This window comes from Sapajus apella, unplaced genomic scaffold (assembly GCF_009761245.1).
Source record: "Sapajus apella isolate SASKATOON/1434 unplaced genomic scaffold, GSC_monkey_1.0 scaffold65, whole genome shotgun sequence".
NCBI lineage: Eukaryota > Metazoa > Chordata > Mammalia > Primates > Cebidae > Sapajus > Sapajus apella.
The window spans coordinates 3463019-3481114 of record NW_022437005.1 but is presented as its reverse complement, the minus strand read 5'-3'; the positions used below and the strand labels follow the sequence as shown (position 1 = coordinate 3481114).

Genomic DNA, 18096 nt, shown 5'->3' with positions numbered 1-18096 from the left:
GTCAAGGCTTAGAAACAATATGAAGCCAATTCTGCTGCATTCTGTGTGCCAAGGCAAGTTCCAGGGTCAGCCATATTGAAGAGGTGGAGAAAGAGATTCCACTTCCCATTGAGGGGAGCTACAAAATGACACTGCAAGGTATGAGTCCAGGAAAGAGCAGCATTTACGAGTATTTTTAAGCTTCACACTGTGCTTCAGGTAAAGAGGCTTTCTCACAATTCCAGAAACAGGACTTGCTTTTCCAATACCAAACATTTGTTCAAGGAAGTTCCTCTGCTTTAGAGGTCACCTCCTCACCATTTTGGGATTCAGATTCTGTCCCTCCTTCAAGATGGATCTCCAAAACTAATTCATCCATGAAACTTTCCCTATCCCTTCAAATAAATATGGTTTCTCACTCTTCAGAAGTTAAAATGAGGGCACAGACTCTACAAAGTCTACCAGTTATGAACTATGTGTGACCAAATATATAGTTACATATATATATATAGTTGCATACAGTTATATGCAATTGAAAACAATCTTTTTCATTTTAGTATATAAAATGACTATGATTTAGGGTGATAGCTTCTATTAAATTGAATCTACTGTGATTTCTTTATTCACTTTTGCTGTAAAAGAAAGCTGGTATTCATGGCTACCTGACTAAAGCTTTACTAAAATTACTAAGTATGATTTTTGTGATTAGCTCATGTTTTCTCTCTGGCCCCAAAGTACACTTTTTCAAATTATCCCTGCTTTTAATGTTTAGTATTTTAGACAATTCTAAATATACTTTAAATTTTGTGACTTAGAAAATGAAAATGGTAGGCTGGGCAGGGTGGCTCACGCCTGTAATCCCAGCACTTTGGGAGGCCAAAGCGGGTGAATCACTTGAGGCCGGGAGTTTGAGACCAGCCTGGCATACGTGGTGAAACCCCATCTCTACTAAAAATACAAAAATTAGGCGCCTGTAATCTCAGTGGCTTGGGAGGCTGAGGCAGGAGAATCGCTTGAACCTGGGAGTTGGAGGTTGCAGTGAGCTGAGATTGCACCCCTGCGCTGCAGTCTGGGCAACAGAGCAAAACTCTGTCTCAAAAAAAAATGGTGTTGGGTTTGAACTTGGTATCTATGATTTCTGTGTCTGGTACTATTATTTATTACACATTTATTTGAAAACCAGGAAAACACTTGTTTTTCTCATTGCCTCACCACATAGCTCTTAAATTTAATGTGAGTCCCTTGGTGTGAGGCACTCCTGTAGGAGATAGTAAGTGTACCATGATATAATGCTTATGGTCAGTACAGGAAAACAGACGGGTTTATGAGGTGTCAGTTGTATCCTTTGTCCCAGTTTAAGTGTGGCAGTCTGATGTTCGTCAGGGTTTTTAAAAAGTCAAGTTATAAAGAAAAAGCATAGCTCATGGGAATACAGTATATTTCTTCTGATAACAGTATTCCCTGATGATTCAAATGTTTTGAGATGGAGTGAACATTCTATTACAGTGCTATTTCACTTCAAAATGAAGAAGCTAAGACTCAGAGAGTTTAAATCACTCAAAAGTTTTCAGCAATTAAAAAAGTTTATTAAAAAGGGATGTGAAAAAGATTAAAAAAAAAGTTTTTAAAAAAAGGTTTCTAAACATCAGAAAAAAACCTCAACAACAAATGAAGGCCAAAATAAACTACATCAAAACAAACCAAACAACCACATCCCCCGCCCCCAGAGCCACGCACACATGCATCTTGGTGACAGGGCTATACTCTATTTGAGACCATTTGGGTTTTAATCCAGGTCTCCGAATTTTCTCGTCTCAATTCAACCTTCTTAGAAAATAAAGATGTCAGCCCTGCACGGTGGCTCATGCCTGTAATCCCAGCACTTTGGGAGGTCGAGGAGGGTGGATCACAAGGTCAGGAGTTCAAGACCAGCCTGGCCAACATGGTGAAACCCTGTCTCTACTAAAAATACAAAAATTAGCCGGGCATGGTGGTGCATGCCTGTAATCCCGGCTACTTGGGAGGCTGAGGCAGGAGAATAGCTTGAAACAGGAAGGTGTAGGTTGCAGTGAACTGAGATTGCACCACTGCACTCCAGCCTGGGCAACAACAGCAAAACTCCACCTCAAAAAAAAAAAAAAAAAAGTCTTTTATCCATCCAACTAAATTTTAAAATAATAGATTCTTAAATCTTTTTTTGGTTGTTTGGTGGAAAGAACATTTTCAGGATAACATTTTAAATGCATAAAATAAATAGGATTACAAGGAAAAACAATTATATGAACTATAACTATCAAAGTATTAGAAAATAAATGTGATCTTAGGTTTGTTACTCAGTGGCTCCCCTGAGTACCCGTTCCCGCCTGGTGGGAGGCCCCTCCCACATTGACTGGGCGTGGCCATGTGACCGCCTTTGGTCAATGGAAGGTCAGCAAAGGTGAGTCCAACAATTGCTATGCACACTTCTCCTGGAGAGGTGGCGTGCCGCCGCAAGAAACCTGGAACCTGGACTAAACTTTTTGAGGATGAAAAAGCAAAATGCACCAACTTTTCCTCACCCCAACTGAGCCGAGACCCCAGCCACATAGGTCAGGTGACACCAGCAACCCACAGAATTCAGAGAAATAACTGGTTTTTAAGCTTCCACAGTTTTGGTCATTATTTTTATGCATCAGCACATAACTGATACGGATTCCTGAATTCTATTACTGACCTTTTGGGCCCCGGATTTTGAGCTCTCTTTTTTTTTTTTTTTTTTGAGACGGGGTCTCACTGTGTCACCCAGATTGGAGTACACTGCAACCTTCATCTCGCAGGCGCAAGCGATTGTTCCCATCTCAGCTTCCTGAGTAGCTGAGACTACAAGCACACGCCACCATGCCTGGCTAATTATTTTTTTTCTTTTTCGTAAAGACAGGGTTTCACCGTGTTACCCAGGCTGGTCTCGAACTCCTGAGGTCTGGAGATCCATCCTCCTTGGCCTCCGAAAGTGCTGGGATTACAGGAATGAGCCACCGTGCCTGGCCTAGGGCTCCTGTGACTGTTTTTCACTGTCAGTATTTTAAAGATCTCACAGTTTGCTTAGAGGTCATCTATCCCCTGGCTCCTCGCGGGGAGGGTGGCAGCGGCAGTAGCTTCACTCCCGGAGCGTGCTGGAGCTGCCGAGTCTCAGGCTTCCCTTGTGATCTGCCCATCAGAAGCTGCAGTTTCACAAGACCGCCAGGTGATTTCTATAAACATTCAAGTTTGCAAAGCCCTTTAAAGCAGGCACACTAAAGTTTGAGAAGATGAGCAAACCCCTTCTCTTATAATAATCCTCCCTTTCAGGAACTTCCTTCACACTCCAATAGAAATACTTTCTGATAATAAAGTGCCCGTTCCGTCCCGTCTGCGATGATGAAGCCTTGCTGCTTCCTACTCAAAAGCCCCAGGCGTGCTTGTTGTCTCAAGTGTCTGCCGGGTTGCGATGGTCTGTCTTGTGTTGGACGGCAAAGCCGTGGGTAGACCGCGGGCTTATAAACGTGTAGGCGGCTGGAATTACATTAACCAATGAATGAGCAAAACCTCCTAAACCACCGACCAATAAAACCGCGACACAGAATATCGCGGTCATGAGTAAGCTAGCACTCCTGAAAAGTTTGAATACTGTTGTCCTTAAAAACTGGCCTGGCGTCCGCGCGCCTTGTCCCCCAGGTGGCTGTCTCTCCGCCCGGCCCCCGCGCCGCGCCGCGCCGCGCCTTGAGCCCACGCAGTTTGTCCCCACGCAGCTCCCATATAAGGCCGGCCCCGCCCCTGCCCGGGGCAGCTAGGGCGCCGGGCTGGCTCCCGGGCGGCTTCTCAAACCAACCGGCCGCTACTGCGCATGCTTGGCCCGCTCGCCTGCTCCTTAATACCCTGCTCCGGGTTTTCCTGCTACCCGTTGGTCAAATTCGCACCCAGATCTGCTCCAGACAGAGGGAAAACCTAGTGATTTCCATGCTCTAGAAACAAAGGGGTGCTATGATTCCGTGCTGGCCCTAGGAGTCCAGGCAAGGTGATGAAGATAATTATTTGTATAAGCGGGTTGCGTATTTGCAGACATCATCTCACAATACATTCACCAACTCCATGCCGTTTGTCCTGATTTGCAGGTGAGGCAAGAAGCCTCAGAGGCGCCCAGTAATTCAGAATGGAGGGCTGACAAGGCTAGTTTTGGAGCCAGGACTTCAAAGGAGGAGCTCCGCCTCCATTCGAGTCCCCCAATATAGCTTGGCTTCCTGGAGGTTCTGCTCCTGATGGGCTTCTGGGTGTATGTAGACGAATTCACGGATGCCTGATTCACTGAATGAATGGGTTTGCATTCTACACAGGAGGGGAAGTGGCGCTCACTTCTACCAGAGGCCCTAAGCCTTAAGATACCCGTTGTCCTTGCCTTTAACTCCCTTATGAATACAAGTAAAAATCACTAAACTGTAACAAAAGTTCAAAACAAGTCCAAATAAGATTTGATTCCAGCCAATGTAACGACATTCCCGCACACATTTACAACACCCAATACCCTATTAGTTTTCATTTCTCGATATCCTGAGTTAAGGGGTCCAAAACCTACGCCTGGACCTCCTTACGGCAGCAGAGAAGACCCTAGCGGAGTTCGCCACTAACAAGCTGTGATCGTCTCTGAGCCGAGCCTCAGTTTGTTCGTGTGTAACATGGTTGAGTTAATTCATGCTTGTCTGGGTGAAGCCAGGTCCTTGTGAAGGGCTGAAAAGCTGGCTTTGGTCATCTGACCCCAGGATTGTGATTCTTGCCTCTGGCTTTTATTTGCTGGGACCCTCTTCTCTCCAGTTTTTCAGGCTGTGAGAGTGAGTTCTAGTTTTCCTGAAATCATCCGCCCCTGGTCGCCCTTCATAACCTCTGCGCCGCGGTCCACAACGTGGCCTTTCCCGACTTGGCGACCGCGGAGGCGGCACCCAGGCCTGCGGCCCCGCCCCTCTGCGCCGCCCGGCCGCCGCCAAACCGCGGCGCGCGGATCACGCGGGCCGGAGCCGCTCTGGGCATGCTCAGTGGCCTGGCAGGTGGGGCCGCCGCGGAACTCCAGGTCCGGCCCGAGGCAGAGGGGCGGAGGCGAGAGGGAAGTGGGCGGGAGCCGCGCTCTGAGTCGCCCTAGTCGCCGGCTGCCGCGGAGTTCTGGGCCGGTGGGACCCCGCGCGGGCTAGGTCGGGATGAGCAATGGCATCGGTCAAGGTGGCCGTGAGGGTCCGGCCCTTGAATCGCAGGTGAGTGGGGCCGCCCGCGCCCCGCCCCCTCGTCGCGCTCCCACCCAGGGGGAGCCTGTTTCCAGCTCCCCCAAAGCCAGCCTGGACCTAAAAGTGTCACTGGCTGTTCCCCGGCCCACCGGGCCCAGGCTGTGGCCTCTGGGGGCCTGGCGGACTTCGTGCACAGCTGTCCCGTTCACATTGCCCCGGAGGAGACCCTGGTGGTGAAGGAGAAGATTCTATAAACTCTCTCTCTCCTGTTTATTTGAGATTTTCTTGTTCCCCTTTTAAAAAAGCATCAAGGGAACACTTCCGTGAAGATGTGAAATAGTTGGGGGGAAGGTGAGAGTGCTGAGGGGGGCATCACGAGCTGTCAGGCGAACCCCTAATTTCTACCAACTCAGAAGTTCTCTTAATAACTTTTTAATCTTTTAGTTAGAGATGATTTTGATTCCCTGAATGTCTAATCGATAACATGGCGACTCCTAACCATGTTAGAGAGTGGATGGGAAAACTTTGACAAAGTCCTGACTCCTAGGAAAAAGTCAAGGACGCTTTTTACACGTGTTTGGAAATATGCTGATGTTGAGAGAGGAAGCGTGTTACACACAGAATTTAATCTTGTTATGTATTTCTACAAAGTAACGCTTTTCAGAGTCCTTCTCTTCATTCACTGAAGAATAGTCTGTGCTTCCTTTTGAGTGACCTCTTTTTAATCAGTTTAGAAAGATTCTTTGGAAAAGTTACTTTTTAAATGGGTTTGACCTTAAAGAATAGAGTAGACCTAAATGGGATGTGTCCTCCGAGTTGATGGGCACAGTTCACACAGAGCCACTTGATTTTATTGATTTCTCGACCCAGTTGGTGGGTATTCGACTTACCATGATGTGACATGGCCTTTTTGCTTTTGTCAGCTTGTGGAGGTTAATGTTTGGTAGTTCGGATGCCTGATTGGGGCATCTGAAGACCATAAAATCAAAAGATTTCCAGAACCTTACCTGACTCACCTGAATCTGTTTTTTTCTCTTGGCAAGTCGGGAATCATTATTTTGGTTTGTAATCACTAAAACCCAGTGTTTCTAAAATCTGCTTTTTTGTGACTTTTGAGTTATTTCTAATGCTATTTAGAGTAAGGGTTTGACTTTTTTGCTCTAAGGGAATGTTTATGTTTCTGTGTACATTCAATCATAGAAGATAAACTTTAGAAAGGTTTTTCTTTATTATGGATTTTCATGTGTATAGAAGTTCTTTTTCGTCTTTGGAATAATATGAGCACATGCTAGAAAATTGTACTGTGTAACTTAGAAAGTATTTATAAAGCACCTGCCAACCACATAGAATTGTGCTGGGCACTGTCTGGGATACAAGGGGAATGAGGCCTGGTGAGCCAGTGATCTGTTGAGAAAGGAATTATGTATTGGCATGAGTCTTCTTAAATATTGGACCTGCTGGGACAGGACCTGTGAGTTCAGTGTCTTGCCAGCGTAGGTCTGGAGCCCAGGTACGTGGAGGAGGCAGATTCAGGTGATGTTATTTATATTCCCAGGAGAGAATTCTGGCAGTGTCAAGATTGACGTAAGAGGCAAGTGATCAGCAGTCTGAGCCAGAGGTAGAAATGGGAAGGCAGGATAGATATACGAAGACCATTCACTGGCAGAATTGGCAGGATCTGGATGAGAAGAAGGGGGAAGGATGTGAGTGTAGAGCCATTAACTGAGGTTTGGTGCTCAAGCAGGTGAACCAGATTTGAGGAAAGTGGACAGTTTTGGATGTGGAGAATTACGTGAGATGCAGTAAGTGTCAAGTATAAGCACAGATTAAGTGCTTCATGCCTGTTGACCTTGTTCATTATCTGAAGTATGGGAAGGACATCCATTCCTCTGCTAGAGGTGTTCAGCAGAAAGTTGAAAACATGGGTTTAGGTCTCAGGTGATTTGAGGATCAACATTTGGAAATCTTTTGCACATAAACCACAACTTAAGGATGTTAGGTGAGAAGAAAAGGGAGGCAGGGATTGGACATTGGGATATGCCCGTCATTAGGATTTAGGGAGAAGATTGGCCTGCAGTCCGTGGAGGAGAACCATCACAGCAAATGGTCATGGCAGGGAAGAGAGAAGAGAATCCCGAAGGAGTTGGTGGTTCTTGGTGCCATATATTGCCAGGATGATGAGAATATGATATGATGTCCTTGGTCATCATAAGGCTTCTTGATAACCTTCCCAACAGTACTTTTAAAGAGAGTCAATGATTCAGAAATTGGCAGTGAGTAGAAAGAGATATATAAATGGGCAACTGAATATACTTGACCTAATTTATAAGGAAAGACATGCATATCATAATGATGATAAGATGCCATTTTTTTAAACCAGTGAGGTTGATAAATATGAACTGAGCATCAATTGCTGGTGCAGGAGTGATGAAACAGACACCTTGCGTTGGTCATGGAAGCATAAAGGATCAAAACATCTGAAAATTTCATATTGGAAAATTCAACAGTAGCTGTCAAGATTAGAAATCTTTATACATAAGCAGAAAATGCTTCCCTTAAAAAAATTAGAAGTCTATAAACTCTTTCATCTGACCATTCCTTGTTTTTCCAATTTCTAATTTGTATTATATGGATTATATTTCTGCCTACAAAGATATATGTGTAAAGATGATGATTTTTGCATCATCATTTATAACAAAAAAGCATAAATGACCTGAATATACAAAAATGGGAAATTTAAGTTATGGCCTAAATCATTTGGTGGAAAGTTATGCAGCTTTTAGAAAGAGGGTGTTGATCTTAAAAGAGTTCCAAGGTAGAGGATTGAGAAAAGCAAGATGTCCACAGTGGAGTAAAGTTAGTACAGTGGAGAAAATTTGTGTATATGTGTGTGTTAACAAATGTACACACACACACACATTTTCATCTGTATATATCAATTTATAAGAAACCTAACACTGATACCTCTAAAGAGGAGGACTGATAATGAATCCATTAGGCGAAGATGAAAGGCATTTTTTTTTACTGTTTGAATTTTTATTTTTCTCATGCATAGTTTTATAATTAATTCTTAGAATTAATTATTAACCCAGCAGTGCTTGTTTAGGTAATTAAAAAAAAAATCTCTTAGAAACTTTTTTGGCACTGGAGAAGTTTCAGTCGGTTGTGAGGAGGATTGAAGGAAATGTTTGACTTTTTTTTTAATGTTAATTTTTAGAGTAGTGGAGCTTCAGGCAAAGGGAAAGCAACCAGCAGAAAAACAAGTCCCAGAGTGATTGGAAAGTAAGCACTGCCGGTGGTGGAGTACTGAATTTGACTGAGTTTCTCAACTAGGGGCCTTTGCGGTAATCAGTCCGCCTTGTAAGGAATATGAGTGCTTGATTCAGGACAAGATGTGATGAGTTTATTTTTATTGTCTTATGGCTCTCAATTATGTGGGAGTAATACTCATTGCAAATGCAGAAGTGATTCTGTTGCATAGGCATGATAGTACCACTTTATTGAGACTTGGCTCTGTGCCAGACTCTCTGGTCCTAGCTCCAGGTACAAAATCTAATCTTTGCACCTTTCTTGGCAGGTAGAGACTATTATTGTTATGGCATTTTTCAGATTGGGAGACATAGTTTCGTAGTCTCTTTGGACTGCTATTAAAAAAAATAGCATAAACTATGTGACTGATAAACAACAAACATTTATTTCTCGTAGCTCTGAAGTTCACCTTGATATCCAAGATCAAGGTGCCAGCAGATAGGCTGTCTGATGAGAGCCAGGTCCTCATATGTGGTAGGTTCTTGCTGTGTCCTCACATGGTAAAAGGAGCAAACAGACTCCACTGGGCCTGTTTTATAAGGGTCCTATTCACAAGGACCTCGTGACCTAACCACCTCCCAAAGGTCCTACCTCTTAATACCATCTCGGTGAGGGGTTAGGTTTCAATATTTGGATTTTAGGGGAACACAAGCATTTGGACCATAGCACATAGTTAACTTGCCCAAAGTCAAAGTTAGTTTATTAGGACAGTCACAGCTATGCCTTTTTTTTTTTTCTTGAGACAGAGTCTCATTCTGTTGCCCAGGCTGTACAGTGACACAATCATGGCTCACTGCAGCCTAAACTTCCTGGCAGGCTCAGGTGATCCTCCTGCCTCAGGCTCATGAGTAGCTGGGTCTATAGGTGCACACCACCACACTTGGCTAATTTTTAAAATTCTTTGTAGAGACAGAGCCTCCCTATGTTGCCCAGTCTGGTCTGAAACGCCTGGGTTCAAGTGATCCTCCCACCTCTGCCTCCCAAAATGCTGGGATTACAGGTGTGATCCAGAACTGAATTGTAGTTGAGCGTGAAAAACACTGTTGTGGGTTCAAGTGAGACAACTCATGTGTGATAAAGCCCTCCACACAGAGCCTGGCATTCAGCAAGGGTGCCATGGAGAGTGCTTTTTGTCGTTACTATTATTTTTACAGTTTAATGATTGTAACTTTATTCCAAAGCAAGTATTTAAAAAAATGCCAAAAAAATATTTACTGAGTGCTAGTGATGTGCCAGCTTTACAGCTATGTTTTATAATGTGCTGGCTTATGTGATAAGGCGAATCCACCTCATTCTTTTTCTTTTCTGACTGTCCTTAGCCTTTCTTCTTGATTAGCCTCTCAGGTAGAATCTAGCATCAAGTCTATCAAGCTCAGGAGAGAAAAAGAAGGAAAAAAAAACCCACCAGTGGCATTTTGCCTGATTTGATATCTTCAGGGTGTACTGACGTTTCCCCCTTTTAAAAACAAGATAGTGTCAAAGGGAAAGTACTTTGTGGTTAGCCTCTTAGGTCTGTGATAATGAGGACAAACATGTCATATTAAGGATGGGAGGTATCTGTCAAGGCACTGCCAGGTACCATGTTCATTTCTGTACCTTGGCAATTGCATTTCCTACTCCCACCAATTGACTGACTGATAAATGCCCTCACTTTTTATTCCCGTTTTACAGAGGGGAGACTGAGACCCTCACATAATAATGCTGGGCTGAGCCAAGCTGCTCCAGTTTCCTTCAGAGCCCTTTGTGTAGTGATTTGTTGCCTGTGGTCTCACAGATGACGGGAACCTTGGCCTCAGGGAAATGCTGAGCTAGTGTCAGAGAACACACAACACTCAAAAATAACAACAGAATCTGTGTACAGTTGAGAGGGAACCTTTAGGGGATTCTGGAGGCTGGAGGAAGAGATCTCCAGGGCTTTTATATTCTCTTAGATAAGAGGGTGGAACTTGAATTCAGCCCTGAAGGGTTATTACCAGCACCATGTAGATAATGTCTGTTAGGTGCTTGGCTGTTACTCTATGGAAGTTGGCATTGTCAGCCCATTCTACAAATGAGGAACAAGGGCTCAGAGAGTAAAATATGGCCTCTTATTCAGAAATCGGAAATAAGACTGCCCAAGGTCACACAGCTAGGACACTGTAATACCAGATTCGAACCCAAGTCTCCCCTACTCTAACTTCCTAAAGTCCTTCCATTACACGGAAGACTTAGTCAGAGGGCAGGGAGCGGCTGGAGGGTCGAACACATTTATTTCATGAACGATTTTGGATGAATAGAAGATTTTGTAAGAAGTAGTTGTAAAGCAGGTAGACAGGTGTTGTGAGATCTTTTCTTTGTTAAGCCTAGGCGTTTGGGTTTTTGGTCTGTAGAGCCTATGCAGGCCAGTATGATAACTGTCAGCCGTCTGTATGACTATTTAAGTTAGCATAAAATAAAATAAGGAGTTTAGTTAATTGCATCAGGTACATTTCAAATGCTCAAAAGGCACATATTCAACAGTGTAGATAAAAATATACCCACCATCCTGGAAAATTCTCTTGTGCTTGAATAAGGGCTTCAACTCCGGCTCTTTTACTTCCCAGCTCCATGCCTCGGTACTTTATTGAACGTCTCTGTGCCTCAGTTTCTTCATCTGTAAAATGGAGATCTCTAGGACCTACCTCGTGGGGCTGGGATTGTAATTGAATGAGGTGGCATTTCTTACAGTGCTGGGCCCAAAAGTAAGGGTTCTGTCAACATCAGGTATTAGGCATTGTGAGCTACTGATGGTTCTAAAACAGGGATATCATTTGCCAACTCGTGTTTTCCCAAGTTTCATCCAATAGCAGTGTAGGGAAATGATAATACTAGCACCAACATTGGTGAGCTTTTATTTATTTTATTTCATTTATTATTTATTTATTTTTATTGTACTTTAGGTTCTGGGGTACATGGGCAGATCATGCAGGATTGTTGCATAGGTACACACATGGCAATGCGGTTTGCTGCCTCCATCCCCCCATCACCTACATGTGACCTTTCTCCCCATGTTATCCCTCCCTGACCTTCCCAGCCCCCCACTGTCCCTCCCTCAGTCCCCCTCAACAGACCTCAGTGTGTGATGCCCCTCTCCCTATGTTTATGTATTCTCATTGTTCAACACACGCCTGTGAGTGAGAACATGCGGTGTTTGATTTTCTCTTCTTCTGTCAGTTTGCTGAGAATGATGGTTTCCAGATTCATCCATGTCCCTACAAAGGACACGAACTCATCATTTTTTATGGCTACATAGTATTCCATGGTGTATATGTGCCACATTTTCCTTGTCCAGTCTATCGTGGATGGGCCTCTGGGTTGGTTCCAGGTCTTTCATTTACTGTTTGCCAAGGGTTGTGCCAAGTGCCTTTTACGAATTATTATCTCACTGACTTTCCTGCCGCCACTCCGTGATGCCAAGCTGAGGATCAAGGTGTCTGGCTGAGTGCTGACAACCAGTGCAGGAAGACAGTAAAGAAAATTGAAATATGCCCCATGGTGATTGGATTTTGCGATTGGTTGTAACTTGAAAAGGCAGAAGCGAGGGACAAAACTTACAAGCAAAGCCTTGAAGAAGCAATCTCTGTATTTTCTGATTGTGAAAATAATGTACGCTTCTGAAACGTGTGTTATGCAGAAAAATATACCAAAGAAATCAAATCGCCAATTGCTCCTAATCAGCTACTCATAAACTTGGTGGTTTTACATCGTTTTTTTCCTGTTTGTGTAGGAACATAATTTACACGCTTCTATATCCTGCTTTTTGCAGTTGCAAGAGACATTCTAAAGACCAGTCAGCAGGACATAGAGAGGTGGGGAGTCAAAGATGACTCTGCGTGGCGTGGGGCCTTATTAATGGAAGAATGACCTTTCCCAAAGGCAGCAGTGCTGGCCCTGCGGGAGTTGGGGTGGGTGGAAGGCCATAGTGGTCTGTTGATTTGGTTCAGGGTGCTGGTGGGAACTCCAGGCAGTAGAAACTCAGGTGAGTTAGGAACTCTGCGGATGCGCATTTGTAGGTGGGTCACTGGAAGGTGATAGTTGCTGTGGTGGAAGGGAATTCTGTCTCCCAGGAAGGGCACAGAAAGAAGAAAGAGAAAGGGTAACAGTGCTGCGTGACCTGGGTTAAGGCTGGAGCCCTTCAGTGGGCTAGCTGAGTGACTGGGCAAGCTGATTTTCCTCTTTGAAGGCTCAGGTTCTGTTTTGTAAAACAGTGATTCTCAGAGTGTGGTCTAGAGACAACTGGGAATCACGAAGACTCATTTATAGGGGGTTCACAAAGTCAGAACTGTTTTCACAGTACTACTAAGATTAACATCTTAGTAGTTAATTCCATTTTTTCATTCTCTTATGAGGGTACAGTCGAGTTTTCCAGAAACTACATGATGTGTGATGATGTCATGGCTCTGTGGACTTTGCATTTTGTTTAAAATGTTCACAGTTTTAATTTTTAATATGATAACTATCAGTAGATATAATTGATGTTAGTAAAAGCTCTTTGGGCTCCTCAGTAATTTTTAAGCCTATAAAAGTGTCCCGAGTCTACAATATTTGAGAACCACTTCTGTAAAATAATGCTGTATAAGTAGTTGAGATCTGATGAAATAAATATATGCGTAATAACTATCCACTAAATCATAGTTACTATTGTTTTTTATGCTCACTGTTGTTACTGACAGCCAATTTCGGGAGGTAGGAGTGGAAGATCAGGCATTGGTGAGAGGAAGGGAGGAAGGCAGGAGAGCAGAATGTCACGCCGACCTAGGGGCTCAAGGTTTGGGAGGAGAGAACATCACCAGTGTGGGAAGCTGCACAATCAGGCAGCTGGGCTCAGGTTTCTGGAGGGAATTGTTTTAGTTGAGAGGTGGGAGGCTTGTGCTGTGTGATTGGGTCGTGAGGGCGCGGAGGTGGCCTGTTGCTGCCCTTCCAATTAAAGGGGAGGTGAAAGGAAGGAGAGAGCTTAGCTTCCATTCCCCTACGCAGAGGTTGACTCCTGTAATCTTTTTTTTTTTTTTAAAGATGGGGTTTCACCATGATGGCCAGGCTGGTCTTGAACTCCTGACCTCAGTTGATCCACCCACCTCGGCCTCCCAAAGTGCTAGGATTACAGGCATGAGCCGCCGCGTCCGGCCGACTCCTGTAATCTTTTGAAATTTTCTACTCCTTGTTTGAGGCATGGCCTGGTCTGCATCCCTGGATCCCAGCCCTCACCCGGACATGACAAACCCAGGCTCAGCAGAAGACAGATTTTGTTTGTTTGTCTCTTTTTGTTTTGAAGAAGAGAAAAAGAAAACAGGGAGTTGGAGGTTGGAGAAAGAAGGCTGGAGGGCAAGGGAGGGAAGGGGCCGCTGGCTGGAGAGAGAAAAGAGGGGCGAGTTGCTGCTATTGCTGACTCCTTGAGTTGGGAGCTCATGGAAGTTTTTTCTTTCTTTTAGGTGAACTTGATAAGTAATGTGATGCAAATGCCTGGTATCTTTTCTTATACAATGTGTTAAAATATGTTTGGGTGCAGTATACACTTATACAAGGCGTTTTCGTAGTTTGAAAGGTTCTCTTGAGTGACTTAGACTATTTACTAAACATAATTTGGTTTTAAAAGTCTATTGCTTTATTTTAAACATGGAAACTGTGTGTGTGAGCATGAGAGTGGAGTGGCAGAAATAGAGTGTGTTTGTGTTTCTTTTTGCCTGACAGAGAAGTTATTTAGAAATATGTCCAGTTGTGTGATATATAGCACTTTGGTCTGAAATTGATTTATATTATACACACTTGTTTCTTGACTGTTTTTCTAAGCTATTTTCATAGCTTTGGCTGTATCTCCAGATCCTGGAATCGGGATGCCATCTTCTGAAGCTTGTTTTATGAAAGATAATATGTTAATTCTAGTAATACGTATAGCCTGGGAAAAGAGGTAATAGTGTTTTAGCCCCTTACTGAGGACTGAGAGATTTATTTTGGTGGGTTTGACTGCAATTCCTCAAGTTCAAATTATAAAAAGACAGGGGAAAAAATCCTCCCAGGGTAGTTGGTCATCCCTGGCTTGGATTTAGCCCACGACTTCATCCAAGCCCAAAGGAGATAACCACCAGTGGGGCCAGGGAGCTTGCCTTCATCAATCCTACTGTCTCTGGGCTGAGCATTTGTGTTTTCTGCTTTGTCCCTTTCCAAATCTATTCCTTTTTCATTGTTGCTGTCCAGGAGAGAGGAAATAGCTGTTTCTGTGATCAGTGATTTATTCATAGACACTTTAAGTACATTTCAATGGGATATGTACAATTTAAAGTAAATTGAGAAAGTTAATGCTTTCAGTGTAATGGCTGATCGGTAATTTGGTCGCTAGTTACTGTTTCTGGCCACTCGTTCACTTGCTAGGAATTCTGCTAAATCCTGTGCTGTATTATCTAATTCACTTCTTCACAACAGTTCTACAGGGATGAGCAGCATTAGATTCATCTCTAGATGGGAAACTGAGTCTCAGAGAAGAATGAGGTTCTGTCTCAAATGCCTGTCCTCAGAGAAGGCTTTATCACCTTACTCTGGTTTTCTGGCTTGGTAACATTTCCCATTTTATGAATTTATATGTGTGAATAGATTTTTGTTTGCTTATAATGTCTTAAACTCTTTGAGAGCCAGTCACCATGTAGATCTTGTTCATGGCCGTTTCCCTGGGGCCTGGAACTGTGCCGGGTAAACAGGAGCACTCAGAAAGTATTTGTTGCATTAGTAAGTATCTCCCCTCGCCCTCCACATGTGCCTTGCACTTTCTGCGGATGCTCCAGAGAGATGGGGAATCCGTAGTGGCAGTGTTTGTTGTGTGTCTCACATTGTTCCCCATGGGGAGGAAAAGAGCATCTTGCCAATCCTCCTGTTGGGTATTAGGAAGAAGTGAGAGGTGACAGAGGGCTGAGCAAGAGCCTGGATAGAGAAGGACAGCTTCAGCTCTTTCCCTGTATTAAGTTTACTTAATATTACACAGTCAATTAAGGTTAAGATTACTTAAGATTACACATCCAAATGCACATTGTGTTTATCCCTTCAAGTTAGAGAGTTGGAGATACAGCATGATCCTACAGCATTATACCATGTTTAAATGACACATAGTTCATAGGGCAGAATAGTCTCTCGTTTCTTTCTTCAGAAAAAGCATCCTAAAATTTTTTTTATTTTGAAATAATTGGAGATTTTTAGTGAAGTTGCGAAATAGTAGAGAATTCCCATACATGGACTCTTTACCCAACTTCCCTAATATTATGCCTTATGTAACCACAGTAGAATGATCAAAACCAAGAAATTAACTAAATTTTATCTCGCTTTCACCAGTTTTCCCACTAATGTCTTCCTCTGGTTCAGCCTCCAATGGGGATCCCACATTGCATCTAAAGGAAGCATGTCTCCTTAGTCTCCTCTGGTATGTGACAGTTCGTAAGCCTTTCCTTGTTTTTCATAACTTAATTTTTGAAGAGTGCTGGTCAGTTCTTTTTTAGCATGGTTCTCATTGTGGCTTTCTCTGATGTTATCATAAATAAATTGAAATTAAGCAATTTGGCAAGAATACCACAAAAGTGATTTTGTGTCCTTCATATGATACTGGGCTGGGGTATGTGATGTCAGTATGTCTTACTACTGCCGATATTGACCCTGAGTACGTGGCATCTACAGGGTTTCTCCACTGTAGTGTTTTATTTTTTTCCTGTTTGTAATTAGTAAATATCTTGGGCGAGATACTTAAAGCTTTTGAATTCAGTTTGCAAAAAAATTTTCCCCTCATGGGAACACACCTCAGATGTTCTAATAAAAGTTATTGTGACTATAAGAACTATTTAAAATATTTTTTTCCCTCTGACTTAGTGAAAGAGGATTTGTCATATATTATTTGAAATGAAGAACACTTGTGTTTTGGAAGGCTGATGATGATTGTATAGAACTGTGTGCTTCAAACAAGATCCACAGTAAGACATTCATCAGCTGAATGCATGCTGAAATTGTCTACTCTCTACTTTTTTTTTTGTTTTCGAGATGGAGTCTCGCTCTGTGGCCCAGGCTGGAGTGCAGAGGCATCATCTCTGCTCACTATAACCTCCGCCTGCCAGGTTCAAGCAATTTTCCTGCCTCAGCCTCTCGAGTAGCTGGGATTATAGGCACCTGCCACCATGGCCGGCTAATTTTTTTTTTGCATTTTTAGTAGAGACGGGTTTTCACCATATTGGCCAGGCTGGTCTCAAACTCCTGACCTCAGGTGATCCATCCACCTAAGCCTCCCAAAGTGCAGGGATTACATGCGTGAGCCACTGCACCTGGCCTCTCTACTACATTTTTTTTTTTTTAAAGATGATTGTTATTCACTAAAATGATTTTATGATTCATAGTTTGAAAAAACACTGAAGTGAATTTATTATCCAGAGAAGAAGTTGGTAAAGTCCGATTTTGTTATTCGAGACAACACTTAGACATCATGCCATCAGAGTGAGTACCACTTCCATGTTTCCTCTTGTTAGCTGGTAAGAACTTTTTTTTTTGAGACAAGGTCTCACTTTGTCACTGAGGCTTGAGTGCGGTGGCACAAAAATGGCTCACTGCGGCATCGACCTTCCAGGCCCAAATGATCCTCCCACCTCAGCCTCAGCGCCCCCAAGTGGCTGGGTAATTTTTGTTTTTCTTTTAGACATGGGGTTTCACCGTGTTGCATAGGTTGGTCTCGAACTCCTGAACTCAGGCGATCCGCCTGCCTTGGCCTCTCAAAGTGTTGGAATTACAGGCTTGAGCCACTACTCATGCCAAGATTTTAAACTTTTAAGAGTATAGGATTCTGAACCCCTGCCATGGGATGCCTGCTCTCAGGAATTTGGTGTCCTTTGCCCCAGGGGCCTGTGGTCTCACCTCAATGCACCTGCTGATTCTTGTTTTCAGGGTCTTATTAACCGAGTCTAAGCCATCACAGAGATTCTGCCTAGGGCACAGATAAATCACTGTGTGAACTTCCTCTGATCAGGACTTAAAAGTTCCCCAGGGAACTGTCAGGAAAAAATGATTCTAGGTGATCGAGACTAGCTCAAAAGTGAAGCAATTTGCCAGTTAACGCTTTACAAAAATATCTGGTTGGTTCTCATCCTTTTTATTTAAAGTTGGTGTTTTCATTTGACCAGGTAGTTGGGCCCTTATGAGAAGGTATCAGTGGTTCTTGCCTGGTGCCCACATGTGATGATTCAATTAAGGTGCTTTTCTTTCTTTTGTAAAAAAATATTTTTAACTTTTTATTTTGAAATATTTATAAGTTTGCAAAAATATAGCTGGGCACGCTGGCTCATGCCTGTAATCCCAGCACTTTGGGAGGCTGAGGCAGGCGGATCACCTGAGGTTAGGAGTTTGAGACCAGCCTGACCAACATGGAGAAACCCCTTCTCTACTAAAAATACAAAATTAGCCGGGTGTAGTGGTTCATGCCTGTAATCCCAGCTATTCAGGAGGCTGAGGCAGGAGAATTGCTTGAACCTGGGAGGCAGAGGTTGGGGTGAGCCGAGATGGTGCCATTGCACTCCAGCCTGGGCAACAAGAGTAAAACTCCATCTCAAAA

General features: G+C 43.5%; 1 protein-coding gene across 13 annotated transcripts in view; it reads left to right on the top strand.

Moving 5' to 3' along the window:
* Positions 1-5017: 5017 nt before the first annotated feature.
* Positions 5018-18096, top strand: part of KIF16B (kinesin family member 16B) — a 302210-nt gene continuing 289131 nt past the window's right edge. For 6 of the 13 annotated variants that reach the window (XR_004259830.1, XR_004259831.1, XM_032248035.1 and 3 more), the window contains exon 1: positions 5025-5234. Coding sequence is in view for 11 of the 13 variants with exons in the window: in XM_032248035.1 (XP_032103926.1) it covers positions 5188-5234 (47 nt within the window). In the remaining 2 variants the exon portion in view is untranslated. Of the gene's footprint in view, positions 5235-18096 lie in introns of all 13 variants that reach the window. The other 7 variants (XM_032248037.1, XM_032248034.1, XM_032248032.1 and 4 more) reach the window with 4 other exon arrangements.